At 42.4% G+C, this 21116-nt stretch overlaps 1 protein-coding gene across 2 annotated transcripts in view; it reads right to left on the bottom strand.

Annotated features, from left to right (window-relative positions):
* Positions 1 to 3365: 3365 nt before the first annotated feature.
* Positions 3366 to 21116, bottom strand: part of CFAP221 (cilia and flagella associated protein 221) — a 127413-nt gene continuing 109662 nt past the window's right edge. For both annotated transcript variants that reach the window (XM_006057170.3, XM_044936418.1), the window contains 3 exons: positions 13541 to 13633; positions 8358 to 8453; positions 3366 to 3658 (listed from right to left, as the gene is read on the bottom strand). In XM_006057170.3, coding sequence (XP_006057232.3) covers positions 3550 to 3658; positions 8358 to 8453; positions 13541 to 13633 — 298 coding nt within the window. In that variant the 3' untranslated portion in view covers positions 3366 to 3549. The remainder of the gene's footprint in view (positions 3659 to 8357; positions 8454 to 13540; positions 13634 to 21116) is intronic.

Here is a 21116-nt window from a genome sequence, read left to right as displayed (position 1 = left end):
TCTGCACAGCCCCCTCTTGCTTCCCAGATCCTATATTTCCACCAATAATAATAATTTCTCTCATTCCTTGATATCTTTTTTGACATCAGAAGCTGGTGATGACTATAGTGTGAACAGTGAGTAGTATCAGCTCATTTACAAATAAATGAAAGATTTTTTTCCCAATAATTGCTACCAGCTGTACTCTTCAAACCATCTGATTTCCTGTTTATTAATAGGCCCCCCTAAGGATGCACAGTCTGAGTCTATAATTTGTCAGTCAATGTTGGTTACTTAGACAATATCACTTTGGTTAAGACTCAGTTTCATTATTTTGAAACTTCAGTCTCATCTCTCACCCAAAACTGCCCTGACCACATCAGCACCCTCCCGCAGTAGAGACTAGCTGTGTGGCTCCACCGTCTGGGGTGGAGGGTGGGAGCCTGCAGTCTGGTTCATAGCTCTTCTCCTGGGGATTCTCCATCTGGTAGGAAGCACAGAAAGAGGAAGAACGATGTTTCCGTCTACGACGGTTCACTGGCAGCCCTCCTTCCTGTAGTTCATGACGTGAACAACTGAGGATGGTAGTAACCAGCGTCTTGCCTCCTTTCACCTTTCGGTTAATCCAGCTTGACTTCTGGTGCCAGCTGAGGTAAACCGTATGGCGGAGTAGGAGCTTAGTCCTGGTAAGTCCTCTAGACTTAGCATCCACGGAAAGGTGGGAAACCGGTTTAGTTAAAGGTCGAGAGTTATTGGCTGGAAGTTATAGGAGAGGCCCTGGGTATCCTGTTTAGGCTTGCAGTTCAGATGCTTCAGCCTGATGCTGAGCGGGGAGCTTTGGAAGGAGGCTTTGGGGAGCAGCAGAACCACTGGTGCCCTAAGGGTGGCCAACTGAGCTCCAGGCAGTGGGGACCTGAAAAGTAGCCTGTCCTTAGGTTCGGGTCAACTCTACCATTGGGGAGAGTGATCGCATAAAAAAGGGCCCACTTCTTATGGCCTCTAGTGGGTGAGATACTGCACTGGACCTGGGAAGGGCATGTGTGTGCATGTGTGTGTGCACAAGTGCTTGCACTGTTCATTACTGGGGGCGTAAGTATGGTGTGTCAGTCTTCAGGCTCTTTCCCATGTCTTGCTTCCTCTCAAGTCTTTTCACAACAGCTTTAACAAACTTCCTGCAAAAAGAGTATCTGAAAAGAAAGTTTTGCTGAAGACCCCGCTGTTGGGGAAGATGCCTTGGCTGAATCCTGTGATCTGATTCATCTCTTTGGTGGTAAAACACAGACACCCTCGAACTTCTTTAAGGAAAGGAAGGGCTGTTGTGAGGCAGGGCCCTGGTACCAGGCTGGCTGGGAACCTTGCCATTCAGGGACTACAGAGGGGCTGTCACAGGTGAGAAGAAAATAAGGAGAAACTGGTCAACAATGCTGAGCCAGTTTTGTTTTGTTTTGTTTTGTAATTTTTAAAAGTTGATATGTTAGTGAAGTAAGCCAGAAGGAAAAACACCAATACAGTATGCTAACGCATATATATGGAATTTAGAAAGATGGTAACGGTAACCCTGTATGCGAGACAGCAAAAGAGACACAGATGTATAGAACAGTCTTTTGGACTCTGTAGGAGAGGGAGAAAGTGGGATGATTTGGGAGAATGGCATTGAAACATGTATAATATCATATAAGAAACGAATCGCCAGTCTAGGTTCGATGCAGGATACAGGATGCTTGGGGCTGCTGCACTGGGATGACCCAGAGGGATGGTACTGGGAGGGAGGTGGGAGGGGGGTTCAGAATGGGGAACACGTGTACACCCGTGGAGGATTCATGTTGATGTATGGCAAAACCAATACAATATTATAAAGTAAAAAAATAAAAATAAAAATACTTCTGTTATAAAAAATAAAAATAAAAACTACCTTGTGCTGTCAAAAAAATAATAAAAGTTGATATGTTGCATTTTCATTTTTTTATTCAGTTCAAGAAATTTTCTTTTATTTATTTTTTGGCCACGAGCCATATGTGCTGAACCATATTCCCTGAGCAGGAATTGAACTCACACCCCATGCAGTGGTAGTACAGTCTTAACCACTGACTGCCAGGGAAGTCCCCAGCCAGTTTTAATTTCCTGTTTTTGATGGTTGTCCCACAGTAGATGTCAACATCGGGGAAGCTAGGTACTATATATGTGAGCTCACTGTTTTAGTTTTGCAAGTTTTCCTTAAGTCTAAAATTATTTCAAAATGAAAAAACTTTTAAAATTACTGCTGCTCCAGTCTTGCCCTGCAAATTGCAGGAGCTCAGATTTTTCAACTACTGTTTAATAATAGGTACCCTTTTCAAGTTTCCTAAAGTCATTCTCACAGCCCTATGGGCAGTGAGCACTGGAGCCCAGTCTTACAAGCTCAGAGATGTTAAGGGAGCCACATGGTTAGTAAGAGGAGGACCAGCATCCACCCACAACCAGACAGCCACCCAAGCCAGCAGTCCCCACTGCCCTATAGAGAGCTGAGAGCGGGGGCAGAGGAAAGCTAGAAGCAGAACCCAGTGAAGCAAGGGCTTAGAGCCCCCGGAAGAGGAATTTAGACTTTATCCTGGAGGCCAGTGGTTCTCACTCCTGGCTGCACATTAGGTCCACCTGGAGAGCTTTAAAGATTATTACTGCTTGGGTCCTACCCCAGACAACCTGATTCAGCTGTTTTTTAATTTTTATTGGAGTATAATTGATTAACAATGTTGTGTTAGTTTCAGGCGCACAGCAAAGTGATTCAGTTATAGATATACATGTATCTATTCTTTTTCAAATTCTTTTCCATATAGGTTATTACAGAATATCAAGCAGAGTTCCCTGTACTACCTAGTGGAATCTTGTTGGCTACCTATTTTAAATACAACAATGATTCAGCTGGTTTTTATGAAGCTCTCTATGTGATTCTGACCTGCGGCCAGCTCATGCATGAGAATGGAGTCATGTTAATACACACAGTCAAAAGGCCTGCTTTTTACTGACTAATCACCAGGACTCCTGACCCCAAGGCAAAGCCCTGCCACCCCAGCTGCTTCTGAGAGTCCTCACAGAGGTGTTATCCATTCCTCCCAGGCCAGTCAGCAAGTTCTAGTTGCCCCACAGTGTCCCCTCCATTTCTAGCCTCCTTGCCTGTGTCTGCTGCCACACAGCTGCTTAGGAGCTGGTGTCCTCATCAGCACTGCTCTTTCTGGGAGCAGTTCCCAAAGTCAGAGTCAGGGGTGCTCAGTGGCCGTGGGAGCTGGCAGGGGTGCAACCCCTCCCCAGCTCTTCCGGCCTCTGGCCCCTCCAAAGGGCTCCCAGCCTCTCAGCACTTGGAAGCCTTTGTGCCCACACTAAATCTTGCAGCAAGAAGCTCCGAACATTGCCATCATACTAACGACATTTTATTTCTTAAAAGAAAAAACTATAAGTTTAAAATATGTACATCATCTATATTTCAGTCTTTTTCTCTAAAACTTTAATTCCCCAAATGGCCGGAACATAAGCAGACACAGAGGACCATGGTGACCTGCAGAAAGGAAGTGAGAGGCACTGGTCTCCTGGTGGTTTTCATTCTAGGATCAGGTAGGAGCTGAGCGCTTTGCTCCGCAGGTTCTTCAGCTCCTCGAGCACCTTCTCTCCTGCCTTCTCCGTTGGCTGTGCTTGGTCTTTCACCTCTCTAAATAGATATATATATAAAACACAAACCCGATGAGGACACACCAGGGCACTTCTTAAAACATTCAGTTCACCCATCACCACCCTGCTTCTGGGCCCAGTGTCACCAGTGATGCCTCATGGAGACGGGAGGAGCTGTTTATACACAAACACAGTATAAACCATACTTTGTGATCATTTAGTTACCAGTGAAAACACCTGGCTGGAGGTGATTCCAACCTGATTTCCTGTCTCAGTTGCACTAGGTTCTTAGCAGAGCCAAGTGACCTAAACTCTCAGCCTCCGTTTCCAGAGGTACACGTGGTGGGAATTCCCATCTCTGAGGATTGTTGCAAAGAGAAATGAGAACTTATGCATGGACATCCCGGCATGATGGCTTCTAAATGCTCAGTGGGCAGGAGCTGATTCCTTATGTTTATGAGTAAAGTGGACACACAGTATCTCTGACTCTGACAATGGCTCCGGAAGGGGGGACTCAAGAAGGAGGGTTCTGCACCTGGGTCGAGGAGTGGCTGATGTGGAGCCTGGATGTTGCTGGCATGGTGAAGGGTAGAACTTTCCAAATACCTGGGAGGACAGAATTAGTGTATTTGGTTGAAAGCACAGATATCTAAGGATGGTGAGCTCAGCTATATGATCTGTCCAGTTAGAAGAATTCAAGACAAAATTAAGTGCTTCTCCTCTGTTTTCACAGCAGCACTATTGACAACAGCAAAGACATGGAAGCCACCTAAGTGTCCATGAACAGAGGAATGGATAAAGAAGATGTGGTACATATACACACTGGAATATTACTCAGCCATAAAAAGTATGAAATAATGCCATTTGCAGCAACATGAATGGACCTTGAGATTATTATACTAAGTGAAGTCAGGAGAGAAAGACAAATACCATATGATATCACTCACATGTGGAACATAAAAAATTTATACAAATGAACTTATTTACAAAATAGAAACAGACTCACAGATCTGTGGTTGCCAAGGGGGAGGCAGTGGGGGGGATGGACTGGGAATTTGGGGTTAGTAGATGCAAACATTATGTAGAGAATGGACAAACAAGGTCCTTCTGTACAGCACAGGGAATTATACTCAATATCCTATGATAAACCATAATAGAAAAGAATATGAAAAAGAATATATCTGTATAACTGAATCACTTTGCTGTACAGCAGAAATTAACACAATATTGTAACTCAACTATACTTCAAAAAAATAAAATTAAGTGCTTGTGAAATATTTCCTAAGGAGAGTGAAACTTCCTAAAGTTTTGGCAAATGCCTGAAAGTTTTGAAAAAGGAGAAGTACCTCAAACTGAAAAAATTAAAACTTCCCTAATGCATATAATTAAAAAATTAATTGGCACCACTTTATGAAATCCATCTAAAAATATATAGTTCATGTCAGCCCTTAAATATATTAATGGCTGAGTGATATTGTGATAATCTAAGGGGAGCTGAATGATGTGTCAACAACTAAAGTCACTCACATAGTTTCTTGGATATTTTGCAATATAATTCTCCTTAGTAGGTCTTGAGAGGGTGAGATCACCATCAAGATAGCAAGGAAGCTCTTGGGTTGATTACAGCCTTCAAGAAAGAGCAGATGATTCTTTGCATCCATGAAAATAAGTATTTGCCAGAAACCAAATTGACAGCAGTCTTCATGGGGACATTAAGTATCACTGATGTGTTTTTTATTTCTGTCCCTGTCTGTCCAAGCTTTACACTCTGTCTGCTTCCAGCTGAAGCTGAAGGAGGTGAAAAAAGGCATAAGTAAGGACTGAAAAGACAGAACTGAGCATCGGGTCATGCTTGGTATACATGGAGAGAATTTCAGAACTGAATCCCTGCTGTACAGCACAGGGAACCCTACTCAGTATCTTGTAATAACCTATAAGGGAAAAGAATCTGAAAAAAAAACAGATACACACACATATGTGAGAATCCCATGGACAGAGGAGCCTGGTGGGCTGCAGTCCATAGGGTCCGACAGAGTTGGACACGACTGGAGTGACTTAGCACACACACAGTGGTGGTGGTTGAATTGATAAGTTGTGTCTGACTCTTTGGGCCCCATGAACTGTAACCCACCAGGCTTCTCTGTTCATGGGATTTTCCAGGTAAGAATACTGGGGTGGGCTGCCATTTCTTTCCCCATATTTCATATTTATATATATACATATATATACACACATCACTGTGCTGTACACCTGAAACTAATACAACATTGTAAATCAACTATACTCCAATAAAACTTTGAAAAAAATCATCAGTGAGATATCATTGGACTACTATACAGCCAATAAACTGATAATTATATTGATAATTTTGGCACATGAAAAAATGTACAAAAATAATTTAAACTGCAAAATAGGTGAATTCAAAATGCCATGGATCTATTTATTGAAAATGTGTGAAATGTATGTGTATTTTGAAAAAAATAACTTGGTGTGCAGAAAATGCTTAGAGTTATTGTTGTTTTTTCTGTTTTTTTTTTTTTTTTTGGTAAAGTAGTTGAAATACATTAAAAAAGAAGAGGGAATTTTTTTCTTTGGGTGAAGATATATAAAGTAATAAGTTCTATTTCATTTAATACTCATTTGATAATCAAATGGCATTTGATATTACTTTCTGTAGTTAAAATGGCGAAAAAACCAGGTGACACAGCAAGTAAACAATGAGGTATTGGATATTACCCTGCTCATGGGGCAAACTGTTCTAAGTCCAGGGGCAGTTTTTCAAACTGAAAAAAAAAGGTTTTATTTAAAACTCTTAGCCATATGTTTGAAACCTGAAACAAAATGCAAAGTGCATCTCTTTGTTGAGGCGTCAGATGTACTATGTAGTATAACATATTTTGTTGCTAAACAGCTGATTAAAACAGATGCTCACTGAAATTCTATTAAAATTTTTTTCCCCTAAATTTTGTTTTAGAAGCTGCTAATCTACTTTCTGAGAAGTGCTGGTTTGCTATAGGTTTCTGTTACTATTACAAATGAACCAAAGGAACCCCTTGCTCCTCTAAGATATGTGGGCATTCCTTTCTGAAAAGGCAGGGCCTCCTCCAAACACCCTGAACAAAAAAGACAAGCTAAAAAATTTACAGCATACACAAGGAAGGGTAATTATCCTTAATATATGAGGCACTCTTATAAATAAGAATAAGATAAAGACTTTCTGCAATATAGGCAAAAAAGCCCCAGATAAAAGAAGAAAAATATTTGGTAAGTGTAGGAAAATTTTTACCATCACTCATAAACGAAGAAGTTAAAATTAAAACAATAATGTGGTCATTAAAAACCTATCATATTGGAAAAGAAGAAAAAAACGTCTGATAATATCCATGTTGTTCAGGGCATTTGATTGTGGGCATCCTGACCTCTGCTGGTAGGATGTTTGTTGATATTTTCCTGGATGGCGCAAAGCACTATGTATTAAAACCTTAAAATGAACATGGATTTAGTGTTTATGTTTCAAAGTTTATCCTAAGGAGACAGTTTGATAAGTTTGCAAGGAATTATGGCACTAGGAAATTTGCTGAAGCCCTACTGGCAAGAGCAAAACACTGAAGAGTTGACATGATCATCAGTAGAAAGATCAGTTAGCACATGATGGTATATCTACCAGTAAGATATAAAGATGGATATCTATATTTATAAATGTACGATAACAATATGCTAAATGAAAGTCTAGAAGATAAAACAATATGAACAATATGACAGAATTCACTTAAACACATACAGTTGGCCCTTTGTGTCCATAGGTCCTGCATTTTCAGACTCAACCAACCCCCAGGTGGAAAAAAATATGAGAAAGTTCCAAAAAGCAAAACTTGAATTTACTGCATGATGAAAATTATTTAAAAATCATTTACACTGGATGAGATATTATAAGTAATGCAGAGATGATTTAAAGTATAGGAGGATGTGCATAGGTTATATGCAAATTCTATGCCATTTTACATAAGGGACTTGAGCATCCACAGATTTTAGTACCCAGGCTGAGGGGTGTCCTGGAACCAATCCCCCATGGATACTGTGGGACGACTGTATATACAGTTTAACAAAATACAGTAGGTGTTTGTGAGTTATTTAAATAATTAAAGTATTAATACTTGGAGGACCACATACCAAAATGTACAAGGTACTGACCCTGGGTGGTAGGATTATTGTTTTTATTTCATTCTTTATATTTTTCTATATTTTCTAACATTTTAATAATTTAAAAAGACTTAAATAATTCTAAAAGGATATCTGGAATTTCAAACTTACAAACCATATGAACTCTAGTGGTTATTTCCTTTACCAAAGTATTCTTCAAAACCAAGTTCTGAAGGATGATGGTAATGTCTGCCTAGCTAGCTGTCCCTGATGCAGAGACGCAGGAAAGGGTTCACATGTGCAGAGCAAGCACCCGGAGAGGTGTCCTCACACTGGCATCTCATGGAATCTTCACAACCGCCCGGGAGAGAGGTTTTGTTTTCTGCATGTTCTGAATGGGGAGACTGAGGCCCAGTGACTAAAGATAAGCAACGAGGCTGGAGGTGGCATGGGTGGTAAATAGGATACATGTCTAAACACCTAAAGCACTGGAAATGTGTCTCTTTGGACATGTTTTTAGATTCAAACAGTTCTGTATGTCATGTAGGACAAATTTTATCCTGGGCTACCTCTTCCTAAGGCATAAAGCATCCACTTACTTCTCCTTCTTGGTGTCCCTGTATTCCAGCATTGGGAATTCCGCTTCGATCATTTCTGGAGTCAGCATAATGTCCATACTCTGCTCACAGAGCTCACTGAAAGGAAGAAAATAGAAAAGTACCGCAATCATTTAAGAGTTACATGATTCCTTCAACATTAATCACACCTATACTTCTTGGATCTACATTAAAGAAAGTATAAGACTGATAAATAGCTTTCTATTAAAAACAACAGTAGGAATGGTTATTTATAAGCAGAGAATAACAAGCAGTTTAAAAATGGGGTTTGTTGTTATAGTTGTTGTTGTTCAGTGGCTAAGTCATGTCTGATGCTTTGCGAGCTCATGGACTGTGGCACGCTAGGTTTCTCTGTCCTCCACTATCTCCTGATGATGTTGTTCAGTGGCTAAGTCATGTCCGACTCTTTGTGACCCCATGGACTGCAGCAGAACAGGCTTCCCTGACCTTCACTATCTCCTGGAGTTTGCTCAAACTCATGTCCATTGAGTTGATGATGCCATCCAACCATCTCATCCTCTGTCACCCCCTTCTCCTCCTGTCCTCAATCTTTCCCAGCGTCAGGGTCTTTTCCAATGAGTCGGCTCTTTGCATCAGGTGGCCAAAGTATTGGAGCTTCAGCTTCGTCATCAGTCCTTTCAATGGATATTCAGGGTTGCTTTTCTTTAGGATTGACTAGTCTGATTTCCTTGCTGTCCAAGGAACTCTGAAGAGTTCTCTAGAACCACAGTTCGAAAGCATCAATTCTTTGGTGCTCAGCCTTCTTTATGGTCCAACTCTCACAGCCATACATGACTCCTGGGAAAAACCACAGCTTTGACTATACAGACCTTTGTTGGCAAAGTGATGTCTCTGCTTTTCAATACACGGTCTAGGTTTGTCATAGCTTTCCTTCCAAGAAGCAAGCGTCTTTTAATTTCACAGCTACAGTCACCGTCCACAGCGATTTTGGAGCTCAAGAAAATAAAACCTGTAACTGCTTCCAGTTTTTCCCCTTCTATTTACCATGAAGTGATGGGATCAGATGCCATGATCTTAATTTTTTTAAAACTGCGTTTCAAACCAGATTTTTTCATTTTCCTCTTTCACCCTCCTCAAGAGCCTCTTTTATTCCTCTTCACTTTCTGCCATTAGAGTGGTATCATCTGCATATCTGAGGTTGTTGATATTTTTCCTGGTAATCTTGATTCCAGCTTGTGATTTATCCAGCCTGGCATTTTGCATGATGTTCTCTGAATAGGAGTTAAATAAGCAGGGTGACAATATACAGCCTTGTCATACTCCTTTCCCAATTTTGAACCAGTTGTTTCATGTCTGGTTCTAATTGCTGTTTCTTGACCCACATACAGGTTTCTCAGGAGACAGGGAAGGTGGTCTGGTACTCCCATCGCTTTAAGAATTTTCCACAGTCTGCTGTGGTGCACAAAGTCAAAGGCTTTAGCATAGTCAACGAAGCAGATATTTTTCTGGCATTCCCTTGCTTTTTCCAATGAATGTTGGAAATTTGATCTCTGATTCCTCTGCCTTTTCTAAACCCAGCTTGTACATCTGCAAGTTCTTGGTTCACATGCTGTTGAACCCTAGCTTGAAGGATTTTGAGCATAACCTTGCTAGTATGTGAAATGAGCACAATTGTCTGGTAGTTTGAACATTCTTTGACATTGCCCGTCTTTGGAATGAAAACTGACCTTTTCCAGCCCTGTGGCCACTGCTGAGTTTTCCAAATTTGCTGGAATATTGAGTGCAACACTTTAACAGCATCATCTTTTAGGATTTTAAATAACTCAGCTGGAATTCCATCACCTCCACGAGCTTTGTTCGTAATAATGCTTTCTAAAGCCCACTTGACTTCACACTCCAGGATGTCTGGTCCTAGGTGAGTGACCACACCATCATGGTTATGCTATCATGGTTATCTGGGTCTTTAAGACTTTTTTGTAATGTTCTTCTGTGTATTCTTGCCACCTCTTCTTAATCTCTTCTGCTTTTGGTAGGTCCTTACTGTTTCTGTCCTTTATTGTGCCCGTCCTTGCATGAAGTATTCTCTGATATCTCCAATTTTCTTGAAGAGATCACTAGTCTTTCTCATTCTATTGTTTTCCTCTATTTCTTTGCATTGTTCATTTAAGAAGGCCCTCTTCTCTTTCCTTGATATTCTCTGGAACTCTGCATTCAGCTGAGTAATCTTCCCCTTTCTCCCCTGCCTCTCGCTTTTCTTCTTTCCTCAGCTGGTCATAGCAAATACTCTTTTCCAATAACACAAGAGATGACTGCACATGGACATCTCTGGATGGTCAATACTGAAATCAGATTGATTACATTCTTTGCAGTGGAAGATGCAGAAGCTCTATACGGTCAGTAAAAACTAGACCTGGAGCTGACTGACTGTGAGACTCAGATCATGAGCTCCTTATTGCAAAATTCAGGCTTAAATTGAAGAAAGTAGGGAAAACCACTAGACCCTTCAGGTAAGACCTAAGTCAAATCCCTTTTGATTATACAGTGGAGGTGATGAACAGATTCAAAGGCTTAGATCTGGTAGACAGACAGCCTGAAGAACTATGGACGTAAGTTCATAACAGTATACAGGAGGTGGTGATCAAAACCATCCCCAAGAAAAGGAAAAATGGGTTACAGAATGCATATTGATTGCAGGTGTATATGCAACATTTACCAATATTGACTGTATCTTGGACTGTAAGGAAAGCATGAATATTTCAAAAGGTTGAAATCATTCTGAGAATGTTCTGTGACCACAATGGAATTCAATTAGAAATCAATAGCAAATAAGATAACCAAAAAATCCACAACTGCTTTAAAAAGAAAACAATATGCTTCTAAATAATCTACAGGTGAGAGAAGAAATTACAGGGATTGAGGTTATTTTTATCTTGAGGTCTGCTACCCCTTACAGCAGGGGTCAGGAAACTTTTCGAGTAAAGGCCTCAGTGGGTCTCTTTTACAATTAGCTTCCCAGGTGGCACTAGTGATAAATTATCCGTCTGCCAATGCAGGAGCCGTAAGAGACACTGGTTTGATCCCTGGGTCAGGAAAATCCCCTGGAGGAGAGAATGGCACCCCACCCCAGTATTCTTGCCTGGAGAATCCCATGGACAGAGGAGCGTGGTAGGCTACAGTCCATGGGGTCACAAAGAGTTGGACACGCTGAGTGACTTAGCATGCACGCACACTGTTGCAGCATGAAAGGAGTCATGGAAAACATTCAAATGAATGAGTGTGGCTGTGTTTCAATAAAGCAGGTGTTTTGCAAAAATGGGTGGTAGGCCAGATTTGGCTGTTTGTGGACCCCTGGCCTGGTGCTTGGTTGCTTAACAGTTACAGTTGGGTCACTGCAAGTGTGAGTTCCAGCTCCAGGAAGCGGGGAGAGAGTCTGCAGGAGATAAACCCACTCCATCCTGGTCCTGCCCTCAGGAGGACATCTCACGTCTTCTCCTGCGTTCTTGGTAAAGGCTGAGTCACATGGATGACCTAACTCAGGTGACACTGAGCCTCCGGTTTCAACAATTTTATTTCTGTAGAAGAGACAATTCTTTTGAGTGGCTGTCTCTGCTACACTCAAAGAGAAATGCCTCCAAGATCAACAGAGGCTTCAAAATTTAGAATTACAAACAGGAACCCTCTCCTCACAGCAAAACATAAACAGAGGTGGGCAGAGCCATATTGTGTTTGGGAAAACATCCTTGAAAACTGCACAAAGTCATTCTGATTGCCTAATCTTTGCTAAGCAGCTGCTCTGTGCCAAGCTCTGTGCCAGTCTCGATGCTGGTGATTTACAAGACAGTGATTTGCAAAACTGCTTCCTGTTAGCAGTTTCCTCATCTCCAAAGTATGGAAAATAAGAAGACCTCATTGTTGGAGTGAATGAAACTCTTGCCAAGCGCTGGGCCTGACTTCACATTTAATGCTCTGTAAATGTTACTGTTACAACTACCCTCCTCCTCCTCCTCCTCATCTTCCTTAATTGACAACCCCTGTGAAGTAGGTACTACTATTCTCATTTCAAAGATGAGGAAACGGACTCAGGAGTCTGCACATTAGTGAGGAAATTGACTCATGAGTCTGAACATCAGTGCTGAATGGGGAAAGGCCTGCAGAGCATCTCCTCACCTGCCTCCCCAAACTGAACGTCAAGTAACCGTGTGTCACCCCGGCCACCCACCTGGCTGCAGCATCCTCAGGAAATGCCCTCATGCTCTGGAGTTCGAGTAGCAGACACTCAACTTCCCTGTTCAGACCTGGGTTCTAAGCTTCAGACGTCCAAGTATTGCCAAGTACCACTGCTTGTGGGCAGGTCTCACAAAAACCAATATTTAGTACTTCACTCACTGGTTATTTACAGGAAGAAATATTAAAGTCGGTGTGCTGTGCTAAGTCGCTTCAGTTGTGTCTGACCCTTGCAACCTCATGAATTGTAGCCTGCCAGGTTCCTCTGTCCATGGAATTCCCCAGGTAAGAATACTGGAGTGGGTTGCCATTTCCTTCTCCAGGGGATCATCCCGACCCAGGGATCAAACCCACGTCTCTTAAGTTTCCTGCATTGGCAGACGTGTTCTTTACCCCTAGCACCACGTGGGAAGAGCCAAAGTGGGCGTGGCCACAGCAGATTCAAGGACACATTCTCACTGGATGTTGGATGCTCATCAGTAAAATCAAATTTAAGCGCCTTCATTTGGAGGCTATTTTTCTTTTTCCTTAATTTTTTTGTTTGTTTTTTATTTACTTTGAGGGGGTCCTAGGTTTTCTTTTTCCCCCTTTTTTCTTAAAATTTTTGTTTTTGACTTTTCTTTTAAAAATATTTTATTTGTTTGGGGTGGGGGCTATATTTCTTTTGCCCCTTCAAATCCTACGTGCCCTTTGAATACTAACCCAAGTGCAGGCGACTCTGCAGCCTTGGAAGCCCACTTAGCACCCACTCTGCTCGCCCCTCCCTGAGCACCTGCAGCACTGAAAGGTCAGCCAGTTTGAGACCTGAGACTAGTATTCTCCACCACGAATCCAGCATCTTATCTGCTGAGGGTGTGGCTGGGCGTCAGCCGTGTCTTGGCGGGGCTGCAAGCTCAGGCGCCGTGGGCTCCTTAGAAATCTCTCAGAGCACCTGGCATGTTTCTGGAACATAGACAGTGAGACCGCAGGTAAAAAAGTACCGTTCAACTGTCTCTATCCTGTCTTCTTCCGGCAAGGCGTCAAGAACGGCAGGGACGTCGACAGGCAGCATGACTAAGTTGAAGGAATCACAGCTGTGGAAAAATCACAGAGCAGCCAAGGACATGTGGCCACATTAGTAGTCTCACGGTCTTTATACAATCTTCTAAAGCACTTTTATTTTACCTTTGGTATTTTATGCTACCATCCTGTCCTCTTCAACCCTGGAAACCCACCCATGTCTCCCTAGAGGTAAAGGCGGGGGGTGGGTGATGATGATGAAAGTAAAAAGTGAAAGTATTCATCGCTCAGTCGTGTCCGACTCTTTGTGACCCCATGGCCTGTAGCCTGCCAGGCTCCTCTGTCCATGGAATTCTCCAGGCAAGAATACTGGAGTGGGTTGCCATTTTCTACTCTAAGGGATCTTCCTGACCCAGAGATTGAACCTGGGTCTCCTGCATTGCAGGCTGTGATGGGTACTGGTCAAATCCAAGAGAAAGGTGCTAAAAAGATATTTCCAAGAGCTTAGAAAAAGAATTTTCAAATGTGTAGTATCTACACTTACTTTATTTCCTGGGGGTGGAGGTGGGCTGGGGCAGCTAGATAGTTTACTTTTTCTTCTTAATATTTTTTCCCACATTTATACTCTTCCTTAGTTGTTTATTCAGGTTCAGACCTCCTCCCCACCTCCTTATATATTGTTTGGTATTATAATTTTAGACTTTCACATAAAACTTACTGGGTATTGAGGACATTAAAAGCACTGAGATGGGGAGGAAAAAACAGTTTGTTAATTTTAAGGTTGACAGAATATTTCTGTTTCAAGTTGGTGGAATAAACACTCACCTTTAAAAAGTTTTTTTGGTCTCAAGTCCTTCTCACAAACCTCTCAAATGCTATTAGAGGAATAAAAACTAACACACAACAGCAAAGGGAATAGGGAAAGAGTCACAAATGGATATACATTTTTAATAATTTTCTGGAATAAGCTTTGAGAAGCTGGGAAGAGTGCTGTCTCATAAAAAAAGAGTAAAAAATGACCCATGGCAGGAAACTGACCTTCTTACTGGCCCTGCAGGTGGCAGGGGTGGGACACCAGGGGGATTAATTGAAGCCTCCTTGGTGTGTGCAGACATGTCTTGGAAATAAGTTTCTTCTTGTTTAATAAGCAAAAATGTGCCTGGCCCACCAAGCATAGGGCTTGGTTGAATGCAACTACGGCCCATGATTTTTACAGCTGTAAAAAAGAGTGAGGAGGATCTTTATCAACTAATATGGAGTGATTTTCAGGGGATGTTATAAGTGAAAACAGCAAGATACAGAAGAGCTTATCCAGTGTGCCACTTTTTGAGTAAGGAAGAGGGGAAACATGAAAAATACATATATTCTGTTTAGCATTATGAAGAGAAACATGGGAACGGTGTTAGACCGAGCTGGCTACCAACAAGGGCAGAAGGGAGGTGGGATGGAGTGACACGTGTCTGAGTTTGACTTTTTGTGTAGCTTCGAATTTGGTTAGTGTGTTAATGTTCTACATATTCAAAAAATAAAATTAAATCAATATGAAAGGGAGGAGTGAGTGAGTGAGAGTTGCTCAGCTGTGTCTGACTCTTTGTGACCCCAGGGGCTGTAGCCTGCCAGGCTCCTCTGTCCATGGGATTCTCCAGGCAAGAATACTGGAGTGGGTTGCCCTTTCCTTCTCTAACGAAAGGGAGGAAATGCCCCTAAACTGAAAGCAAACTGAAACACATAAAATTTCATATGAATTCCATAAGCACAGTGGAGGGGAAAAAAGAGAGAAAGAGGAAGGGAAAGAAAGAAAAACAAAGAAGAAAAGGAAGGACTTCTAGTCAATATCCTGTAATAACCTATAATAGAAAAAAGAATTTGGAAAAGAATATAATCTTTGCTGTACACCTAAAACTTTGTCAATCAATTATACTTCAATAAAAAAATACTTAAAGAGAAAAGGAGTAATCCAAGTAACTTATAAATATAGTATTTGACTATATATCCACATCCTGGATAGAATGGGGATAGGGAGAAAACTTCAAATAAATCTTGAGCTCTATTTACTATGCTTGTTTATTAAAGTGGTTATAGGTGAAGTCATTCTGAAACTATTTTTAACACTCTATAAAACTGAGCGAGTAAATGTCTTAGGAAGCCAGGGTTCTCACAGAGGAAGAACAGACAGATAACTAAGCAACTCCATGAGTGTGGGCTGGGATTATAAGCACCAGCGTAGATTCATGATTTCCAAAATGGGGATAGGTGTGTACAAGTGTGTATGTGCACATGTATATGTGCATATGTGTATAGATGTATGTGGTCATGCATTTTTTTATGGCTATGTACATATGTGTGAAAGTATGTGTATATACATGCACTTCCCCACACTCTGGATTGTCTGCTGAGGAGGCCAAGAAACAACCCCCCTCCACCTCCAGGGGCAATGTGTGCACCAGGAACCCAGATTTTGGTCTCTAATACCATTCCTCAGCAAAAGGGACCTGGCCTCCACCACCCAGAGATTAACCTTATTTACTGACTTAATGACAAAGAATGCAGGTTCTAACTGACAGTCCCACTGAGATCTCCAAGTGCATGTATCTGAGGAAGGGGTGGAAGAAGGTGGGAGCCTGGACCACTCTTCCAAGGCCAGGCTGGTCTGGAAGACAGAATAGCAACAACTAAAGGTTTTTCATGAGACCAAACTCATCTAATTTTTAAATTCTTACTTTTCTATGTGTTAATGCGTTCCTCTGGAATTGAAAGGGTGGTGACAGTGGGTGTTTGAGTGGTATATTTTGCTTTGTTTTGTTTCATGCCTTTCTTGGAAAAGTAAAACTCTGACAACCCTGAGTCAGTTCCTAAGATTCTTCTGGACACTTCACCCATCTATGAAATCCCAAAGTCTGGCACTTCTGGATTATTAATAGGTAATTTCTTCATTGATGCTGACTCAGATTTCATGGGAGTCACAGAGACTCTGTGACTCTCTGAATAAATTCTCTCTGAATTTATTAAGGAGCAAAGAACCCAAGTGAGCTGTTTTGATTATAATGAATGCAAAAATGACTTGGAATAAATAAACATTAAATAACATTGCATGGTTTAATAAAAAACAGATAACTCTCAGGGGCAAAAATACAGGGGAAATACCAGCTAAGAAACAGGTAATCTATTCAAGCACAATGACTGCAAGTTGAAGTATCATTAGTGGGTCTGTGGGAAGTTAAAAAGGAATACCATTATTATTCTGTAAGTCTTTTAGAAACAAAAACATGAGCTAGTGTCTTACATCATGGAAATACATGATGAAGAGATAAAGAATCCTCTCTTGATTTTATAATCTGTCATGCAATTATGCTTTATTTTGAAACAAACTGGCCCAACAGAGCACTCAAGCTGGAGAGTGCTCAAGCTTCTGTACCTCAGCACAGAAGCTGGAGGTAACAACTCCTAGTTGGAGAGTTTTCTTTAATTCATGTGGAATTCATGTTTAATTCATGGTTAATTCAAGCCCAAAGTAACTGCACTCTGAGTGCCTTTTGAAAGAATAGCCTCAGGAGATTTTTCCAAGGACACAGCTTTGGAAAAAAAAAACAAAACAGGATGTTTTTGTCTTAATTCTTGAGACCCGTGCTTGCTGACAGCTGGTGGACCCTGGCCGTCTGCACTCCCCACCATTTCTCATTTTACATGCTCTGTCTAGGGGAGGGTGCCACGCAGCTGTGCTTGGTTCCCTGATGACTGGGGTCTGTTCTGAAGTGCCTTTACTCCTCAGCAAAATGAGGATCTGAGTCCAGATGATGGAGGGTCATCGCCATCTCGTGGCAGCAGAGTGACTGCAAGGTGTAGTGGGTGGGGGACGGCAGGAGTGGGAAGAGTTATTAAGGACAGTGCTGGAGGCACCACGTGAGTCCTGATGAGTGCTCCGTAGGGACTCCTTCAGGTCCCCATTCCACAGACAAGGAAAGCATTGCTCAAGGGCTTCAGGGATGGGTGACTCGCCCAAGGATGCAGAGTGGGTGACAGGGCTATTGGGTCTCTCAGACACCAGAGTGTCCTTCTCTCTGTAAGGTTGTTCCCTCCAGCCCTAGGTTCTGGAGATTTCAGGTCTTAGAAATATGCTAATATTACCAAATACAAGTTCATGTACCCAATGCATAGTGAGGCCAAGCAACCCAAAATGCCAGAGTCTAAAGCAGAGGAAGGTTTACTGCAGGATCCAGTAAGGAGAAGGGGGTGGCTTGTGCCCAAACCTTCAGAATGGCCCGAATGTTTTCAGGGGGAAGTTTTTAAAGGCAAAACTTGGGGTGAGGGCTGCAGAGTGTGTGACTTTCTTCTGACTGGCTAGTGGTGAGCTACAGACCCCTATCTAGGTCCTCTGCTATAGCTCCACTCTGAAATGCCCAGATAACAGTATCTGATGCACATTCCTGAGTTACAGATGCCAAACCCCGACCAAATGCAAGAAGTTAACTATTTGATGACCGTGACCACTGAGCCCCCAGACCTATGGCAACCTGAGAACTGACAACATGACATCCTCCTGTAACCTCACCATCACCTAATCAGAGACCTATGTATGGTGAACTGATCACACACCCTGCAATCCCCCTCCCTTACCTGGGCTTTAAAAATGCTTCCCTGAAAGCCAAGGGGAATTGGGCTTTTTGAACTTTAGCTGCCTTGTTCTCCTTGTTTGGTGCTTGCAATACTTTCTTGGGGCTTCCCTGGTGGCGCAGATAGTAAAGAATCCGCCTGCAATGCAGGATTCGATCCCTGGGTTCGATCCCCTGAGGAAGGGGTGGAAGAAGGTGGGAGCCTGGACCACTGGGTTCGATCCCTGGGTTGGGAAGATTCCCTGGAGAAGGGAATGGCAACTCACTCCAGTATTCTTGCCTGGAGAATCCCATAGACAGAGGAGCCTGGCGGGCTACAGTCCATGGGGACACAACTGAGCAACTTTCACTTCCATCACAACCTTGTGTCAGTAGACTGGCTTTGCTGTGCACGGGTGAGCGGACCCAAGTTTGGTTCAGTAATATGAATTCACAGAAAAGGAACTAACATTTCTGAGCCCCGGCCATGGCCCACATCCTCTGCTTGCTCTCATGCTCATCTCCAGGCAAAGGAGGGCGGTAGAGACACACTGAAAAAAAATGACCCAAAAGGAACAGCACGTGGAAAAGCCTGGATTTCGATTAATTCAGGAAGAGCTTTTCTGCTGGCAGTGGAGGAAAAAGTAAAGGTAAGGGTTCCAGGGTCACAAACTGGATTTCAATTGCCTTCTTGAATCCCTGGGGATATGTGGGTGACAGTGCATATGGGGTTGGTGCACATTGGGGTGAGCTTTCCTACCTAAAAAAAATATATATTTATTTGTTATTTGGCTGTGTTGCATCTTAGTTGTGTCATGCGGGATCTTTCCTTGTGGTGCACAGACCCTCCACTTGTGGGCATGGGCTCAAGAGTTTCAGCGCACCGGCATAGTTGCCTGGTCACCGGCATAGTTGCCCCGTCACTGGCATAGTTGCCCCGTGGCAGGTGGGATCCAAGCTCCCAGAGCAGGGATCGAACCCATGTCTCCTGCACTGGAAGGCAGATTCTTAACCACTGGACCAACAGGGAAGTCTCCTCCTACTTCTACTAAAACGAAAATGTCAAGGCTGAGCAGGTCTGATCAGCCTGGGTTCAGGATGAGAGGACTTGGCCCAAAAAGCTGATCAGAGAGTGTGGCTGAGGTTGCACGGCTCCTGAGGACCTAGGAGAATTCTGATGATGGCGAGGAACCAGGACACGCTGGCAGAAGTCAGGGTATAAGTACCCACTGACCCTGGTTGGTGGCAGTGCTTAGGCCCAGGCAGAGCTGACTACTCCTGGGGCCGTGGTGGGGCTTTGCCCCCTTGGGGTGGGCCTCACTCCAGATCAAAGGGTTTGAGCAATAGGTCACTGCTGATGGTCATTGTGTTGGGATACTAGTCACGTTTGCTCACCAGCAACTCATTTAATATGTTTGTAAGGACAATGGACCAAATAAGTAAATTCCAGGTCTCAGGAGCAGGTCACTGACCAGGCTGCATCTAAAGGAAAAGGCATCAGCTAGTTGTTTGATCTTAGGGCTTTGAAGAGGTGCTAGTTAAGCAAATCAGCAAGATTGTGCTTAGTCTAAATTTCCTCCTTCTTTGGTCTAACACTATTCTCATCTACCTGCTCTGTCTCGGATGACAGCTGTGGGGCCTCCCGGTGAATGGCCAGGCTAGGGCATGGAGAGACCTGGATCCTTTGGTGTGGATATGGAGGGGGTAGATCATGGCAATTCTAAAATGCTGAAAATGAACCATGATTATTTCAGTTGAATTATGTGGACTGGTTGTCTACTTTTATTGAAATATGGTCAATGATCCACCATGACATTAATTTTTTTCTAAAAAACCCCAATTATTTATTTATTTATTTGTTTTTGGCTGTGCCAGGTCTTTGTTGCTGCACATGGGCTTTCTCCAGTTGTGGCGAGTGGGGGTTATTCTCTAGCTGCAGCGCATGGGCTTTTTGTTGCAGTGGTTTCTCTTGTTGTGGACAGAGCACGGGCTCCAGGGTTCAGGCTCAGTAGTTGTGGCACATGGGTTCAGCTGTCCCTCAGCAGATGCAATCACCCCAGATCAGGGATCAAACCTGTGTCCCTGCATTGGCGGGAGGATTCCTAATCCCTGGAATATAGGGAAGCCCTGTGACATTAATTTTTTTTAAAGTTTATCTCAAGAGCTATGATATGATCCTACAATCCCACAACTGGGCAAATATCTAGAAAAAAAACACAATTAGAAAAGATATGTGTACTTCAAAGCTCATAGTAGCACTGTTTACAATAGCCAAGACATGGAAGCCACCTAAGTGTCCATCAACAGAGAAATGGATAAAGAAGATATTGTAGATATATACCATGGAATATTACTCAGCCATAAAAAAGAATGAAATAACGCCATCTGCAGCAACACGAATGGACCTTGAGATGATCATACTAAGTGCAAGACAAATATCATATGATATTACTTGTATGTGAAATCTAAAAATGATATAAATGAAATTATTTATAAAACAAAAATAGACTCACAAACATAGAAAACAAACTTATGGTTACTAAAGGACAAAAGTAGGGGGTAGGGATAAATTAGAAGATTAGGATTAACATATACACACTAGTATATATAAAATAAATAACCAACAAGGACCTTCTATATAGCACAGGGAACTATACTCAGTATCTTGTAGTAATCAATAATTGAAAAGAATGTAAAAAAAGAATTTACCTATATATATCTACATAGATACACATACCTATACATGCATATCTGAGTCATTTTGCTGTAAATCTGAAACTAACATAGCATTGTAAATCAACTGCTGCTGCTGCTAAGTCGCTTCAGTCGTGTCCGACTCTGTGCGACCCCAGAGACAGCAGCCCACCAGGCTCCCCTGTTCCTGGGATTCTCCAGGCAAGAACACTGGAGTGGGTTGCCATTTCCTTCTCCAATGCATGAAAGTGAAAAGTGAAAGTGAAGTCGCTCA

The sequence above is a fragment of the Bubalus bubalis genome, chromosome 2 (assembly GCF_019923935.1).
Source record: "Bubalus bubalis isolate 160015118507 breed Murrah chromosome 2, NDDB_SH_1, whole genome shotgun sequence".
NCBI lineage: Eukaryota > Metazoa > Chordata > Mammalia > Artiodactyla > Bovidae > Bubalus > Bubalus bubalis.
This window is presented reverse-complemented; position numbering and strand designations above follow the sequence as displayed.